The 16,630-nt window shown below is 45.4% G+C and overlaps 1 protein-coding gene across 1 annotated transcript in view; it reads right to left on the reverse strand.

Annotated features, from left to right (window-relative positions):
• The window catches only part of gmds (GDP-mannose 4,6-dehydratase), a gene marked incomplete in the record, with an annotated part of 237,298 nt that overhangs the window by 204,299 nt on the left and 16,369 nt on the right, over positions 1 to 16,630 (reverse strand). Inside the window, 4 exon segments of the mRNA XM_031785750.1 lie at positions 1,690 to 1,799; positions 4,516 to 4,536; positions 4,887 to 4,974; positions 9,259 to 9,303. Coding sequence (XP_031641610.1) covers positions 1,690 to 1,799; positions 4,516 to 4,536; positions 4,887 to 4,974; positions 9,259 to 9,303 — 264 coding nt within the window.

Raw genomic sequence — 16,630 nt, forward strand, 5'->3', positions numbered from 1 at the left:
GTGTCCCTCCCTCTCTCTTTCTCTCTCGTCACCCCCTCCGTGTCCCTCCCTCTCTCTCTCTCTCTCGTCACCCCCTCCGTGTCCCTCCCTCTCTCTCTCTCTCGTCACCCCCTCCGTGTCCCTCCCTCTCTCATCACCCCCTCCGTGTCCCTCCCTCTCTCACTTCCTTTTCCCCTTAGTCAGTCATACTACCACCACTCTCCCCTGACAGCTGCATGTGAATGGCTGTTTTACAGGTGATTGGCTGTTTTAGACAGGCTTTTGTTCCTTCTCTGTACCTGACAGAGCGCCTCAGTGAGAGAAAACAATGAAACGGTGTTCAGACTGATTTTTTAACCATTCATATCAACACCCTATCCACACCTGCATTCACACAGCATCATGCATATTTCAAAAGGGAAGTTTCCAAAGTATTCATCCCCTAAGCCGGTATTTAAGATTGATATAACATTTATTATCATTTTATTACCATCATTATAGTCCCTGTCGACACCTGTAGTCAACCTGGTCATGCATATTTCAAAAGGGAAGTTTCCAACTAATATATTTTAAATACAGATTGAGATGACAGAAGCGTAATAGTGACTGTAATAAACCTACTGTCTATCTAATTTTAGACTGGACACAGAGCAAAGCCCTGTTATGGTAGATCGGAATAAGTATCTTAATGAAAACCCTTATGTTTGCTGCGTTTCTTTAGTGATTGTCTTTTGATGTTGCAGCTGGCTGGGTCCCTAGCCCTCCAGTGTCCGTCCACAATTCCCTAACTACTCCCTCCTAGCAGTACTGTTCTTAATGACTCTCTGAGGAAACAAGCACCCACTCAGACAAACTCACACGAAAACACAGAGCACACAAAAATACAGAGATTTAATAGACTGACTCACACAGGGCTAACTATTCCGGGTTTCCCTGGAAATAAAAAAATACAATGCTCTGACACAGAGAGAGGAAATGAGGTAGAGAGATGAGTAGCTCCTGTGAATGATCTTTTCCTCTCTGGTGAGACTGGAAACGTCACTATGGTTTCCTGCTAGTAATCCAGAGGGCTCGTCTATTATGGCATAGGCTCAATAGTGAACAAACAAAGAAATACTGAAACTACTCTGTATGTATGTGTCCATGTTGGGTCCAGGAAGGATCGTCCACATAGGTGGTTTAGAGCAAAGTCATGGTCTCTCTCTCTCAAACATGCACCACACACACACACAGAATGCGGCTCTTTGTGTTGTTCAGATCCCAGAGTCTGCAGGGGCAGTACAGAAGGTGTAGGAGTTACACAGGGTTCTCCTGGGATCCACTGGAGGAGATCTCCAACAAAAAGGGACATTGTGCCACACGCACAGACAAACACACACACAAGAACCACTACATCCTGCCTCATCAACCCCAATATCCTCTCCAGATTTACAGCCCCGATTACCATGTTTCAGCTTGGGTTTCTAGTTGAACAATATTATGACCCACGTAGCAGTCAATACAAATGGAAAAAATACACATAAGTGTTAAAAAAACATTCACAGAGGGAATTCAAACTCATTACGCCAAAAGTCTTGGCTATTTTTCCTCGTGAGGAAAGTTTTAGCACTAGACTGGAGCACATATCCCGAGCTAGCCTGGATTAAGAACTATCATGTCCATGGTGTGAATAAAGTCTAATGTAAAGCATTGTGGAAGTAGATGTCCTACCTTGACGTGGCTCTGGGCTCCCAGGTTGTAGATTTCTGTAGGTTTGACCTGGTTGATGATCTTCACCAGGCAAGTGCTGTCTGTCAGGTCCCCATAGTGTAGCTTCATGTCTGAGAAACACACACACACACACACACACACACACACACACACACACACACTCTTACTAAGGGCAATAATAACTATACACCTCACCCAGGTACCATAAAGAGCTCACCAACACCACAGGATAAGTTATATATTCATTGTGTTATGTCAGGGTGAGGGCACCTGTCAGAAGACAATGATAGCTTATAACAACTATTACAGATGAAAAGCAAAACCTGGAAAGAACTGACCCACACCTGTTGAAAAGCTCGACATCACAATACCTGAAACAAACGTACAGTTTGAGTAGATGATACTACGTTAACGGGAAGATCATTTGGGTGGGTGGCCTTTGGGGTTTTCTGTTCCGGTAAAGTTGAGTGAATCTTGTCAGTTGACTGGATTCAAGCACTGGAATCAGTGAATCACTTCTCAATTGAGTTTTGCCTCATCTGGGCAAAGATGATCTGATTCACATACAGTGGGGCAAAAAAGTATTTAGTCAGCCACCAATTGTGCAAGTTCTCCCACTTAAAAAGATGAGAGGCCTGTCATTTTCATCATAGGTACACTTCAACTATGGCCGACAAAATGAGAAGATTTTTTTTTTTTTAATTTTTATGAATTTATTTGCAAATTATGGTGGAAAATAAGTATTTGGTCAATAGCAAAAGTTTCTCAATACTTTGTTATATACCCTTTGTTGGCAATGACAGAGGTCAAACGTTTTCTGTAAGTCTTCTGGTATGTTTCTGGTATTTTGGCCCATTCCTCCCTGCAGATCTCTTCTAGAGCAGTGATGTTTTGGGGCTGTTGCTGGGCAACACGGACTTTCAACTCCCTCCAAAGATTTGCTATGGGGTTGAGATCTGGAGACTGGCTAGGCCACTCAAGGACCTTGAAATGCTTCTTACGAAGCCACTCCTTCGTTGCCCGGGCGGTGTGTTTGGGATCATTGTCATGCTGAAAGACCCATCTTCAATACCCTTGCTGATGGAAGGAGGTTTTCACTCAAAATCTCACGATACATGGTCCCATTCATTCTTTCCTTTACACGGATCAGTCGTCCTGGTCCCTTTGCAGAAAAACAGCCCCAAAGCATGATGCTTCCACCCCCATGCTTCACAGTAGGTATGGTGTTCTTTGGATGCAACTCGGCATTCTTTGTCCTCCAAATGCTTTCTAGCAAACTTCAGACTGGCCTGGACATGTACTAGCTTAAGCAGGGGGACACGTCTGGCACTGCAGGATTTGAGTCCCTGGCGGCGTAGTGTGTTACTGATGGTAGGCTTTGTTACTTTGGTCCCAGCTCTCTGCAGGTCATTCACTAGGTCCCCCCGTGTGGTTCTGGGATTTTTGCTCACTGTTCTTGTGATCATTTTGACCCCACGGGGTGAGATCTTGCGTGGAGCCCCAGATCGAGGGAGATTATCAGTGGTCTTGTATGTCTTCCATTTGCTAATATTTTTTTTATTTTACCTTTATTTAACCAGGCAAGTCAGTTAAGAACAAATTCTTATTTTCAATGATGGCCTAGGAACAGTGGGTTAACTGCCTGTTCAGGGGCAGAAAGACAGATTTGTACCTTGTCAGCTCGGGGGTTTGAACTTGCAACCTTCCGGTTACTAGTCCAACGCTAACCACTAGGCTACCCTGCCGCTCCCACAGTTGATGTCTTCAAACCAAGCTGCTTACCTATTGCAGATTCAGTCTTCCCAGCCTGGTGCAGGTCTACAATTTTGTTTCTGGTGTTCTTTGACAGCTCTTTGGTCTTGGCCATAGTGGAGTTTGGAGTGTGACAGTTTGAGGTTGTGGACAGGTGTCTTTTATACTGATAACAAGTTCAAACATTAATACAGGTAACGAGTGGAGGACAGAGGAGCCTCTTAAAGAAGAAGTTACAGGTCTGTGAGAGCCAGAAATCTTGCTTGTTTGTAGGTGACCAGATAGTTATTTTCCACCATAATTTGCAAATAAATTCATAAAAAATCCTACAATGTGATTTTCTGGATTTTTTTTCTTCTCATTTCGTCTGTCATAGTTGAAGTGTACCTATGATGAAAATGTACAGGCCTCTCTCATCTTTTTAATTGGGAGAACATGCACAATTAGTGGCTGACTAAATACTTTTTTGCTCCACTGTAATAGATACGGTTTATAATGATAATACACAGTAAGGAGATTGGAGTTTGAGTTCATAGTTCGTAGGTCAAATCAATGAAAACACAATTGGGGAAAAAAGAGCACAGTCATGACAGAGAGGGTGATTTAAAAGGCACATTGAATTGTTTGCTCCAGTGCCAGAAGATAAAATGGCTAATAGTGACATCATCAATGGCTGTCAGGTCTCACCAATCACATCTCTCTGTCCGAGTGTTCTGAGAATTTGAAAACTGAAATCTGAAAGCTTGTAAGAGAGATCTCAGAGAGTAAAACACCCCTTCACCTTAAGGCATACATATACGACTGGCGCTATAGAGAAAAATTCAAGTCTGGTTTTTGATGTTAACGTGACTATTATCCCAAACACAGAGATGGCATTTTCCACCATTACATTTAATTTACTATTAGTGTTTTTTCAGTATTACAGTGAATGAGACAGCATCAACACCAAAAAGACCAACTAAAGAGATGGGTATAATCAGAGTAGCAATAGAGGAGGCTACTGTTCAGAAGACACCCATTTTCCCATTTCAGATAATCAACCTGATGTTTGATTAATTGTAAAATTACACTTACGGCCACCTGTAGTTCCATCCTCTGGTGATAATAATGATAATGAGTTAGATGTAGATAAGTTAGAGGAGCTCAACAAACTTACAGTAATGCTGTTATCATTTTATCACTGCACATCTAAGTAGCAAAAATAAAACTGGGCATTTTAGTATGGCAACGTTTTTAGTATGGTTCATATTTTCCTAGTTCGCTAGGCTTACCCCAACTTAACTGTGAACTTAACAATACCTTATACTACGAAATCATTTTTATTGTTTTTATAAGAACAGTACTGTATATGTAGAGTATATAAAGAGAGTAACTTTAAATCTCCAGCTGAACTGTAACTAACTAAAGAAGAGTTGAAGGTCAGAAGGTTGAAGGTCAGTACTTACTTCCCTCAGTGTGTGTCTGGGGGTTCTGGTACAGGTGCTCAATACGACCAGTGTTGAAAGAGCTGGATCTTCGCAGTATACCATGAACCTGCAGGGGCGGGGAATACACACTACACAGTCAACACATACACAATACACACAGTTTTACACAGACATAAAATAGTGTGCGTGAGTGCTCTAGGCAGCGGTTGGAATGAGCTCAGGGACACATTTTATTTTTTCCAAGGAACAGAAATGTAACGAAAGTGATCCATACTGTTCTAGAACAGAACCATTATTTCAAAAGCATGTGAACCGGTTAATAATAATGTTATTTAACGTTCCAGGCACTTTTTCTAGTCCCACAACAAATGCAACAAAGCGCCTATGCAAAGCCCTCATTCGGTCACTGACAAAATGATTCAAAATCTTTGCAAGCGTGTGTTTAGAATACCTGCCCCTCCCCCTTCTGAACCATAGGCTACCGTACGGACGTTACCATAGGCTACCGTACGGACGTTACCATAGGCTACCGTACGGACGTTACCATAGGCTACCGTACGGACGTTACCATAGGCTACCGTACGGACGTTACCATAGGCTACCGTACGGACGTTACCATAGGCTACCGTACTGACGTTACCATAGGCTACCGTACTGACGTTACCATAGGCTACCGTACTGACGTTACCATAGGCTACCGTACTGACGTTACCATAGGCTACCGTACTGACGTTACCATAGTCTACCGTACTGACGTTACCATAGGCTACCGTACTGACGTTACCATAGGCTACAGTACTGACATTACCATAGGCTACCGTACTGACGTTACCATAGGCTACCGTACTGACGTTACCATAGGCTACCGTACTGACGTTACCATAGGCTACCGTACTGACGTTACCATAGGCTACCGTACTGACGTTACCATAGGCTTCCGTACTGACGTTACCATAGGCTACCGTACTGACGTTACCATAGGCTACCGTACTGACGTTACCATAGGCTACCGTACTGACGTTACCATAGGCTTCCGTACTGACGTTACCATAGGCTACCGTACTGACGTTACCATAGGCTACCGTACTGACGTTACCATAGGCTACCGTACTGACGTTACCATAGGCTACCGTACTGACGTTACCATAGGCTACAGTACTGACGTTACCATAGGCTACCGTACTGACGTTACCATAGGCTACCGTACTGACGTTACCATAGGCTTCCGTACTGACGTTACCATAGGCTTCCGTACTGATGTTACCATAGGCTACTGTACTGACGTTACAAGCTTGATTCAGAAGATAGGGAGATATTTTATTAGCTAGAGAAGAAGGGATGAACTTTTTCAATGCTAGTTAAGGATACCATCGCCCTAGTTATCACGTTTCATGTTGGATTGATTTACTGCAAAAGGTAAGATGTGTTTTTTATTCTGGTGCCGCTTTGCACACACAAGCTTGTTGGCTAGCTAGCTCAAAGGACATTCAAAGTTCCTCCATAGAAGCCGCTCCTCCTAGGTTTAATTCTGTAGACCTAATTCATATAATGTCATAACAAGATGTCCAGCGTTTCAAGCCTCCTCCTCCTCCTCCAGCGTTTCAAGCCTCCTCCTCCTCCTCAGCGTTTCAAGCCTCCTCCTCCAGCGTTTCAAGCCTCCTCCTCCAGCGTTTCAAGCCTCCTCCTCCAGCGTTTCAAGCCTCCTCCTCCAGCGTTTCAAGCCTCCTCCTCCAGCGTTTCAAGCCTCCTCCTCCAGCGTTTCAAGCCTCCTCCTCCAGCGTTTCAAGCCTCCTCCTCCAGCGTTTCAAGCCTCCTCCTCCAGCGTTTCAAGCCTCCTCCTCCAGCGTTTCAAGCCTCCTCCTCCAGCGTTTCAAGCCTCCTCCTCCAGCGTTTCAAGCCTCCTCCTCCAGCGTTTCAAGCCTCCTCCTCCAGCGTTTCAAGCCTCCTCCTCCTCCAGCGTTTCAAGCCTCCTCCTCCTCCAGCGTTTCAAGCCTCCTCCTCCTCCAGCGTTTCAAGCCTCCTCCTCCTCCAGCGTTTCAAGCCTCCTCCTCCTCCAGCGTTTCAAGCCTCCTCCTCCTCCAGCGTTTCAAGCCTCCTCCTCCTCCAGCGTTTCAAGCCTCCTCCTCCTCCAGCGTTTCAAGCCTCCTCCTCCTCCAGCGTTTCAAGCCTCCTCCTCCTCCAGCGTTTCAAGCCGCCTCCTCCTCCAGCGTTTCAAGCCGCCTCCTCCTCCAGCGTTTCAAGCCGCCTCCTCCTCCAGCGTTTCAAGCCGCCTCCTCCTCCAGCGTTTCAAGCCGCCTCCTCCAGCGTTTCAAGCCGCCTCCTCCAGCGTTTCAAGCCGCCTCCTCCAGCGTTTCAAGCCTCCTCCTCCTCCAGCGTTTCAAGCCTCCTCCTCCTCCAGCGTTTCAAGCCTCCTCCTCCTCCAGCGTTTCAAGCCTCCTCCTCCTCTAGCGTTTCAAGCCTCCTCCTCCTCTAGCGTTTCAAGCCTCCTCCTCCTCTAGCGTTTCAAGCCTCCTCCTCCTCTAGCGTTTCAAGCCTCCTCCTAGCTTTCTCCCCACCTGCAACATTTTTGTCGCATCGTGCCATAGGCTACACTTGTCTGTCCATCACGCATGTAAACAACTTGCTTGCCTGCTCTGTCCGCACTGATTGGTGAAGTCATTTAATGAGCTAAATGTAAAACACTTGATTTCACAGGTTAAAAAAGGAACAGAAAGAAACTAAATACACCGGCACTTGTTTAGAGGATCAAACTTTATTTTGCTGGTCGGAAAAGTGGAACGAAAAAAAAAAAAGAGTAATTCTGTTCAGAACGAAACGATTGAAAAATAATTTTGGTTCCAACCCCTGACTCTATGAGATATATTGGATTCATTACAATCTCCAAACATTCTCCTTCCCCATCTCCCAATCTACATGTGAGGGAGTAGGGAGGTGGTTTTGGGGGAGTTCTGGGGATGCATAGGAAGCTCTGTTGTGAAGAGATAGCTGGGGAACTGGGGAGCACATTACTAAGACGACATTGTGCCCTGACCACACTTCCTTTATTCACTCTCCACTTCCTGCCTGCCTGTCCGTCTCTCTATCATCCCCCCTCGCAACGAGTCCCCAGTCTGGAGCCTGGAGCAGAGCCACTTCCTGTGGTGCCTGAAGACACTTCCTGTCCACTGTGGGCTGGTTCCACAAGAGCAGGGCTGGTATGACTGGGAGCACATTACTGAGAAGACATCGTGCCCGGACCTCACTTCCTTTATACACTCTCCACTTCCTGCCTGCGCCTCGATCATCCCCCCTGATTGTGAAGATATTGGCTATTTTGAAGAAGGCTTTACGTGCAATGATGGTGATACGTGGTTGTTTTACCTACCTTTGTTAAATGTACTAATTGAATTTCACTCTGGATAAAAGCATCTGCTAAATAAAATATGTCAAAGTTGGGGGCGGGGGGATACTGCTAACCATCCAGGGGAAATTAAATCATTCAGCTACTGCAGAGAAAACAGATCCAGAGCTAGACCGGAGAGTGTGGGTATGTTTGTGTCTGATGTAAATTCGTTTTAAGAAGTCACAGAAGTCACATAGCAAGAGTTTTAGCTACGTACTCCTATTCAGTCAGCAGCGCCCTGTAAAACTGTGTGACCAACAGGCCATGTTGACTTTGATGGAGCTGTGCTCCTGAGAACAGTGCGTAAGAGCAGCAGGTGAAAGTGATGAATAACCTCGCTCCTGGCCATATAATAACAGCCATTTCCTGGTTAATGGTCTGACCCCGAGGTTAAAGGTCAGAGGTTAACAGAGCCAGTGTCACACAGAGGTTACAAAGGTTATAGGCAGGTCCAAAATGATTGGCACCCTCGATAAAGATGAGCAAAAAAGACTATCAAATAAATCATACAAATACTGAGCTATATTATTGCATGCTCCAAAAAAATATACTAAGACAATTGCTCAGAGAAAGACATTTGTTTAACAAGTTAATAAAACAAAATCAAATAAAAATAGGTGTCACAATTACTGGCACCTCCGTTTTCAATAGTCCGGCACCCTCCCTAGTGAAGAAAACGGCACTGAGCCTTTTTCACAAATGTTTTTGAGATTGGAGAGAATAGTGCTTCATTTCAATTAACACGTGTGCCTTGTTAAAAGTTCAAATGAACTTGCCTGGTTAAATAAAGGTTCAATTTAAAAAAGATATATATATACATATATATCTGATGTGACTGAGGTGTGAGTCTGCCTGTCAGTCTTCTCTCGGCAGCTCTGTTTGGAATTCTGATAGAGCTTATCTAGGGAATGTGTGCGTGTGTATAGCAGTGTGGATGTCTGGAGCACAGAAGAGAGAGGCAGGTTGTGTATCCCAGTCTGGGAGCCTCTCCCTGGGAGTCTCTCTCACCTCATAGCCCTTCTCCAGCAGGAACTCAGCCAGGTAGGAGCCATCCTGAAACACAGACAAAACACACAGGTCTGTTAGAGAGCAACACATGCATGACTGTGTGTGTTGGAGTGTTTTCACCCATTCAATAAGGTCTTGTACCCATGTAGCCTAACTTCTCTTCTCCCCCTCAGACTGCACATTCTGGAACATTCCAAACCAGTCATGGCATTCCCTCTCCCTAAACTCCATCCCAGTCTCCTCCACCTACCCACACACAACCCCACCCCCCCAACACTTCCTCTCCAGGTCTGGGGGTGATTTGGCCACAGACCTCTGGCCATCCAGACCAGAGGGGAACATGTGAGGAAGAAAGTTGGAAGATAAGTAGATTTCAGTCTACCAACCAAGGCTAAGCAATGTTGGAGTAAACTGGTCCCAGATCAGTTTGTGCTGTCTTTCCAACTCCTAATGACAACAACCATCACGAGGCCCCAGCCTGGGTATAGACTCCATGGGAGCTGTGAGCTAAGGATATAAACATAGCACACCAACCGAATATAATTAAAATTAATTTATCAGCCAAAATTGCCAAGATCAGAGGTTCCAAGACCGTTTTATTCATTCTATTTCTATGGTCCACCACTCAAGTCAGAGGGATGTGTAGCTCATTGTGTATCATGGTTAGGTTAGTGCAGCTAAGCACTGTCAGAAGAGATCATTATGAAACCTCACTCATTATGGGCTGTCTACCACAGTTCAGAATAGACCAGTATCATAGGATGGAGTTCAGTGTAGTTCAGGTGGAATCAGTGGTCACCACAGTATGAAGGATCAGCTCTATTAGGCCCCTGCTTTGGCAAGGTGAGTTCACTGTGGTTCAGGTAGGTTTACTGTGGTCCAGGTGGGTTCACTGTGGTCCGGGTGGGTTCACTGTGGTCCGGGTGGGTTCACTGTGGTCCGGGTGGGTTCACTGTGGTCCGGGTGGGTTCACTGTGGTCCGGGTGGGTTCACTGTGGTCCGGGTGGGTTCACTGTGGTCCGGGTGGGTTCACTGTGGTCCGGGTGGGTTCACTGTGGTCCGGGTGGGTTCACTGTGGACCGGGTGGGTTCACTGTGGACCGGGTGGGTTCACTGTGGTCCGGGTGGGTTCACTGTGGTCCGGGTGGGTTCACTGTGGTCCGGGTGGGTTCACTGTGGTCCGGGTGGGTTCACTGTGGTTCAGGAGGGGGCTCTGGCTCTTTGGTTCTGGGTCTAGCTCTATGGAGGGTGGCACTGAAGCCTGACTAAGCACAGCCTGACTTGGTAGCTGGTACCCAGATATAGGTTGGCACTGCCAGCCTGGCACCACACCAGCCTGGCACCACACCATGTAGCCTCTCCTTCCCCAGGTGCATCCCAAATGGCACCCTATGCTTTAAGTCGTCCACTATATAGGGAATAGGGTGCCATTTGGGCACCCTATTCCATAACCCTGTGCCATTCAATGCCCTGTCCCCCAGGTCCTGTCATGTTTTCCTGACCCTGTGCCATTCAATGCCCTGTCCCCCAGGTCCTGTCATGTTTTCCTGACCCTGTGCCATTCAATGCCCTGTCCCCCAGGTCCTGACCCTGTGCCATTCAATGCCCCGTCCCCCGGGTCCTGTCATGTTTTCCTGACCCTGTGCCAGTGTCAAACATCAACGTGCCAAATGAATTACGGAAAAAAACATGAAGAGTTGGTTTAATGTTTGAAAACAAGAGGCTCTTTTGAGGCCGTTTTAGTCCATAAACCCTGGCCTCACCGCTCGGTTTCCTGTTATGGGGAGCCAGAGGAGGTGGGCAGATGCATACACACACTATCTGAACAGCACACCCAGTGCTCCCAGTGAGGCCCTCTCTAGACCAGAAAAGCCCCCCCTCGATCTCATTTTGGGCCAAAACACCATAATCAGACAGCTCTTCAGCAACTAGGTCAAACACAAATTCCATTGGTCAGAGAGGTGACAGTTGGGTCAGAGAGGTGACAGTTGGGTCAGGGGTCAAGGGATTAGAGGATCTGACTGATCTGTCACTGACTATGTTTACATGCACACTAATAATTCGATATTAAACTAATTATGGCAATAGTCATGTAAAAACAACTCTGCTTGTCTATATATGCCGATTAAAACATCTGGTTTTCTGAGCAATCTTTAGAATTATTAGGACATGTAAACAGCGTAATCTGTGTTCCAGCAGCGTCTGTGATATGGCCATGTGCCAGCACCAGCACCAGAGCCTCCCTCTTATGTTATTTTGATTGGCCATTTTCTGCATTTATCTAAATCAACAGGTAGCCTGATTTCAGATGTGTCCATGTAAACAGGATTATTAGAGAAATCGTGCTTCTTGCAAAGCATGTTTTTAAACAAACTATTCTATTAATCTGACTATCCACAATAATCGTATTATTGTGTGAAGTAACCATACCTACTGCTATCTTTCCCTCTGGATGGGAAACTAAGTGAACAACATATTCATCTGTGGGAGTCTGATTAGTGAATAACGATACATTCTGTTCTCAGGGTGCAGTGTGTGAGATACACCTGAAGGGGGCGTGAGTCACGTACAGCAAACCTGTATCAGACAGGTCCAGTGAGATACTGTATACCCCAAACCAGCCAGCCAATCACAAGCCCCAGGTGTATGCCACGCACCACGTAGTGACAAGGAGACAATACAACTGAATGCTGAGCGGAGTCTAGCGCAGGGGGAGAGCAGTGCTGCCAGATGTACTTCCCATGGTCCTCTGGCAGGGCTGCGGCAGAAATGACAACCTATTCCCTACATACATACCTTTGAACAGAACCATATGGACCCTGGTCAAAAGCAGTGCAATATATATGGACTAGGGTGTAATTTGGGAGGAATCCTCCTGTTCCAGTCCAGGACCACAGTTACATAGTACAGACCTGAACCTGATGAGGTGTTATACACTATACTGTCCAATAGTGGGATACAGAGGAAATAGAATAAGAGTTCCCCTTTACACACACACACACGTCAAATTTTCCTTGTTTTACTATCCTTGTGAGGACTTTTGGAATCCAAAAGGATAGTGCAGTTAGACAACACACGCCCACAATCCAGGTAGACTTTGTGTGTGTGTTCCAACTAAAGATTCAACACACTACCTAACTAGCCAAATGACCAATGCAGAGGCTTGCCAAACCAATCCATGTGTATGAAGTATGTTTGCTATGTTAACTCATCAGCAACACCTTTAAGTCCACCATTAGATCCAAAGCATTGACTTGGCATCGATGGTCAAAGTGAAGGCATAGTGCGTGAATTTTACTTGGTGCAGACCATTAGTGAAAGCATAGACAAAACATACTACATTATTTTATCAAGGTTCTCTTACATTGGTAAGCAATTCCAACTCCCATGATTCCTTCCAGTACAGTATAATCCATTGCCCACATCCCACTACCGATTACCAACAACAATGATAGCATCTCAGTCTAGTTGTACAGTTGTACTATGGGAGAATGTGATGCATTAGCAAGACCCAGTGATTGTGTTTGTTATGACTATATAAACATGGCCATGCCTCAGTAGAGAGAGAGAAGAGATGGAGGGGGGAGAGAGAAAAACATGACAGAGCAGAAATAGAAAGATGGAGAGACATAAGCCAGCTTCCGATTGGCACAGCGTTCTAAGGCACTACAGTCCCTGGTTCGAATCCAGGCTAAAACACATCTGGCCGTGATTGGGAGTCCCATAGGGAGGCGAACAATTGGCTCAACATCGTCTCTGTTTGCCTGGGGTAGGCTGTCATTTTAAATAAGAATTTGTTCTTAACTGACTTGCCTAGTTAAATAAAGGTTAAATGAAAAAATAAGCGATGCTCCATAGAAAACGAGTATGGCTCCCCCTGCTGGCTTAAGATTGAAATAACAAGGCTTTATTGCAGGCTCTTTGCGACTGGACTCTTTTCCAAGTAGAGGCTATTTTACATTTATCTAAGTTATGCATAAGTGTCAAATATATTGGGGATGTAGAAGAATAGATGTACAATATGTCTGTACAGAGACAGCTGTAATGAGGTTTGTTTTAGGGTTAAGGGTTGGGGTTAGGGAAAATAGGATTTTGAATATGAATATGTTTTGGTCCCACCCTGGATAGTGTGTGTGTGTGTGTGTGTGTGTGTGTGTGCGTGTGTGTGTGTATTAGGCATGCGATGCGTGTGTGTTGTACACATACAGAGCGTGCTTATTTGTCAGTGTGTATAAATAAATCATTTTAATGTGCTTTCTTTGGGGCTGCAATTAGAGCTGATAGACTTACATGAACCTGCAATCACAGACCACAGGACACGTAGTGTAGAGTGCACAAGCTCACACACATAGACTAGGTCCAGGACGATACCAGTATCAGATACTCGTTAGTATCGAAAACAAAGCTGATTTAACTTGTTTAGGAAAGCAGCCCTAATGTTGGAAACATTATGTTGTCATCCACAGTCACAGTATTTCACATATAGCAGGTTTTTAAAGGACCAAAGAGTTCAGTCTTCATCTGCTTTCATTTTTGCCATGGAAAACATACTGTGATACCGGTATCATCACAGCCATAACAGACACACACAAACACACTCAGACAGAGAGTAAATGAGCACGATATGCATACAGTATTCTCTTGGAGTGAGCACTATACTGATCCTTTAGCCCAAACCAGGCATTTCACTGCAACAAACGACTGACTGAGCGCGTGCAGAACTACTTGACATACTCCAATGTGTTTCTGTAATCAGTGAGGGAGCTCTGATGGCACTTCCTGTCCTCACAGGAAATCAATCACTTTACGACTTCTCACAGTGGGGCGTGCCAGTCATGGCCCTGCTGGGCCCACACACACAGCTACTGTTCACACACACACCCTCTCTTATTAATACCTTGACTTCTATTTCATATTCATGGCAGCAGGATATAGAAGTGAACACCTATAAGGACATAAGCTCATACTTGGTTAGCTTAGCCCAAGACTCGCTACCATAAAAGTCTCACAAATATATGTCTGGCAGAGACTGATGCCAGATTCACACTATAGTCATGGGTGTAATATTAGATTTTTTACATGAACCTTTAACCAGCTCGGCTTGGCTATATAGCACCAATATGATGTGAAGATTTAGACCTTAGGATCTGCTCCCACATATAACCTTTTTTTCTTTCTTTATTGAATCCTGTCAGATCTCCAGATAAATCTCATTCTGAGGCAGAATCAGCCTTGGAGGGGCGATCAGGAGCGATTACGAGCAACGGAGGAGGGATCACAGAGGAGATGTGCACGGATTCTTCGCTTTATGATTATTATTCCTGGCATTCCGACAACCTCTCAGTCCCCCTTGTGTGGCTATTACTGAACGCTGTTTTTGGAACGGGGAGGGGGGGGGGGGGGGGGGGGGGAGCAGTGTATCAAATGCCCACAAAGTAATAAGAAGGAGAGTTTGTAGGATGTAGGTTGCACATCAGTTTGTAGGATGTAGGTTGCACATCAGTTTGTAGGATGTAGGTTGCACATCAGAAAGGATGTGAGGGTGTATCAAAACACAGTGTTGTTTTCCTAGACAAGTTTTTTTTAAAGCAGAGTAATACCCCAAAACAAAGTAAAGGCCCATTTTATTGCTGACCAGAGAGAGAGGGGGACGGAACCCGGCCTCTCAAGTCCTCACCTTCCTCCCCCTCCCTGTCCTGTACTCATACTAAGCCATCCAGCGGAGAACACAGCACAGAGTGGACCCCTTGCTTTGGCACTGAGGTGGTCACCTATAACTCACACCCCAGAACATTCTCTGACCCCTGCAGCTCAACCAATCACAGTAGCCTGAGGTCCTGAGGCCTCCACAAGACAAATAGCTAAATGTTTCGGCCCTCGGCCAGTCACAATTTATGAACAGTAGTTAGCCTGGAGATTTATGGTATCGTAGCAACCTTACGACCCCACCAGTGTTAGGGAACCCCCCTCTGAGTGTGAGATGGTATATCCAGATGGTATATTCCTGTATGGAGATTCCACATCAGGGACAAGGGCCTCAGTATTCTACTGCCCTGTTAGGGGGGATATATATCACAGAGACTGAAGGGCAGAATAAAAATGAAATAACACTGTTATTCTTTGTTTTCTGTTGGAGGGGGAAAAGTAGGAGAGGGCCAGGGAGCCTAGGGACAGAGAGAGGCAGGGAGAGAGATAAACAGAGAGAGGCAGGGAGAGAGATAAACAGAGAGAGAAAAAGGAGAGAAAAAGAGGGAGAGAGCGAAAAAGGAGCAATAGAAAAAGAGCAAGAGAATGAGAGAAAGGGGAAAAAGAGAGAAAGAGGATGAAAGGAGAGAGTGCAGAGGGAGAATGCCACAGGAGTGCCAGGTGGAGAGGGGAATGTGAGAGGTTGGAAATTACTTTCCAAGATCTGGGAATGGGATGGCTCTGTGTCCAGGGAGGCTTCTAGGAAGGCTGAGGATTCAGGAAGGAATATCTAGGTCAAGTGGCATCTCAACTATTCCTAAACTTACTACCATCTCACTAATGCGGGCATACACTACACAATTTTGTCTTCCCAGACAAATTCTAATGATCAGGGTGAAATGTAATAAACTTGCACTAGGATCAGTACGTCGGGATTCAGGTAGTTTGAGCTGGTCAAGGACTCACCGATGATGACTGTTCCGTTCTCCAGACCTCTGTCGGATGACCCGATCATTTTCTGACAATGTCAGACATTTTGGTCGTGCATCTTGTAGTATGAGCAGTGCCACGACATGATTGGGCAAGGACTTCTGCCAATAGCCAATGAGCACCAAAACAATGATGGCAAAGAGGAGAATAACAACAGAAAGCACTCTGTGGACCGAGGTGATGAAGACAGATTGGTGGAGCTGTGGAGAGAACACAGCTGCCTTGTCAATATTAAAAAGGTTTATATAAACCTCCAACTTCCTCTGTAGAATAGAACGTCCATATTATCCACGTCTGCCCAACCATTTGCGGGTCCACATTCCACACCTGTCTCTTCTTTTCTGTTTCTGCACACAATAATGTGCACACTAATAAAGCAGCTTGCGGTTTGCATCAAACATGTTTGCCTACGACAACCGAGAAAAGCATGGCGGGATCAACCAGGGAATCACTGTGTAATGTCCTGGGGTTGAGGATGGACCAAATGAAAGATTTGGGACAAGGAAATCAGGAAATGTGAGCACGTCCAAGATCTTAGAAATTGTGTAGTGAATGCCCTGCATAAATGCCCACACAAACTGGACGATTCTAGTCTTATACCACAATTTTGCTGTCCCAGACAATTTCTACTTCGTGGGGAATTTCTTAGTTTGTAAACAATTGTTGGACGTCTTGGCTCGTTCAGTTTGACAGGGTCT

Source organism: Oncorhynchus kisutch, linkage group LG13, assembly GCF_002021735.2.
Source record: "Oncorhynchus kisutch isolate 150728-3 linkage group LG13, Okis_V2, whole genome shotgun sequence".
Classification (NCBI taxonomy): domain Eukaryota; kingdom Metazoa; phylum Chordata; class Actinopteri; order Salmoniformes; family Salmonidae; genus Oncorhynchus; species Oncorhynchus kisutch.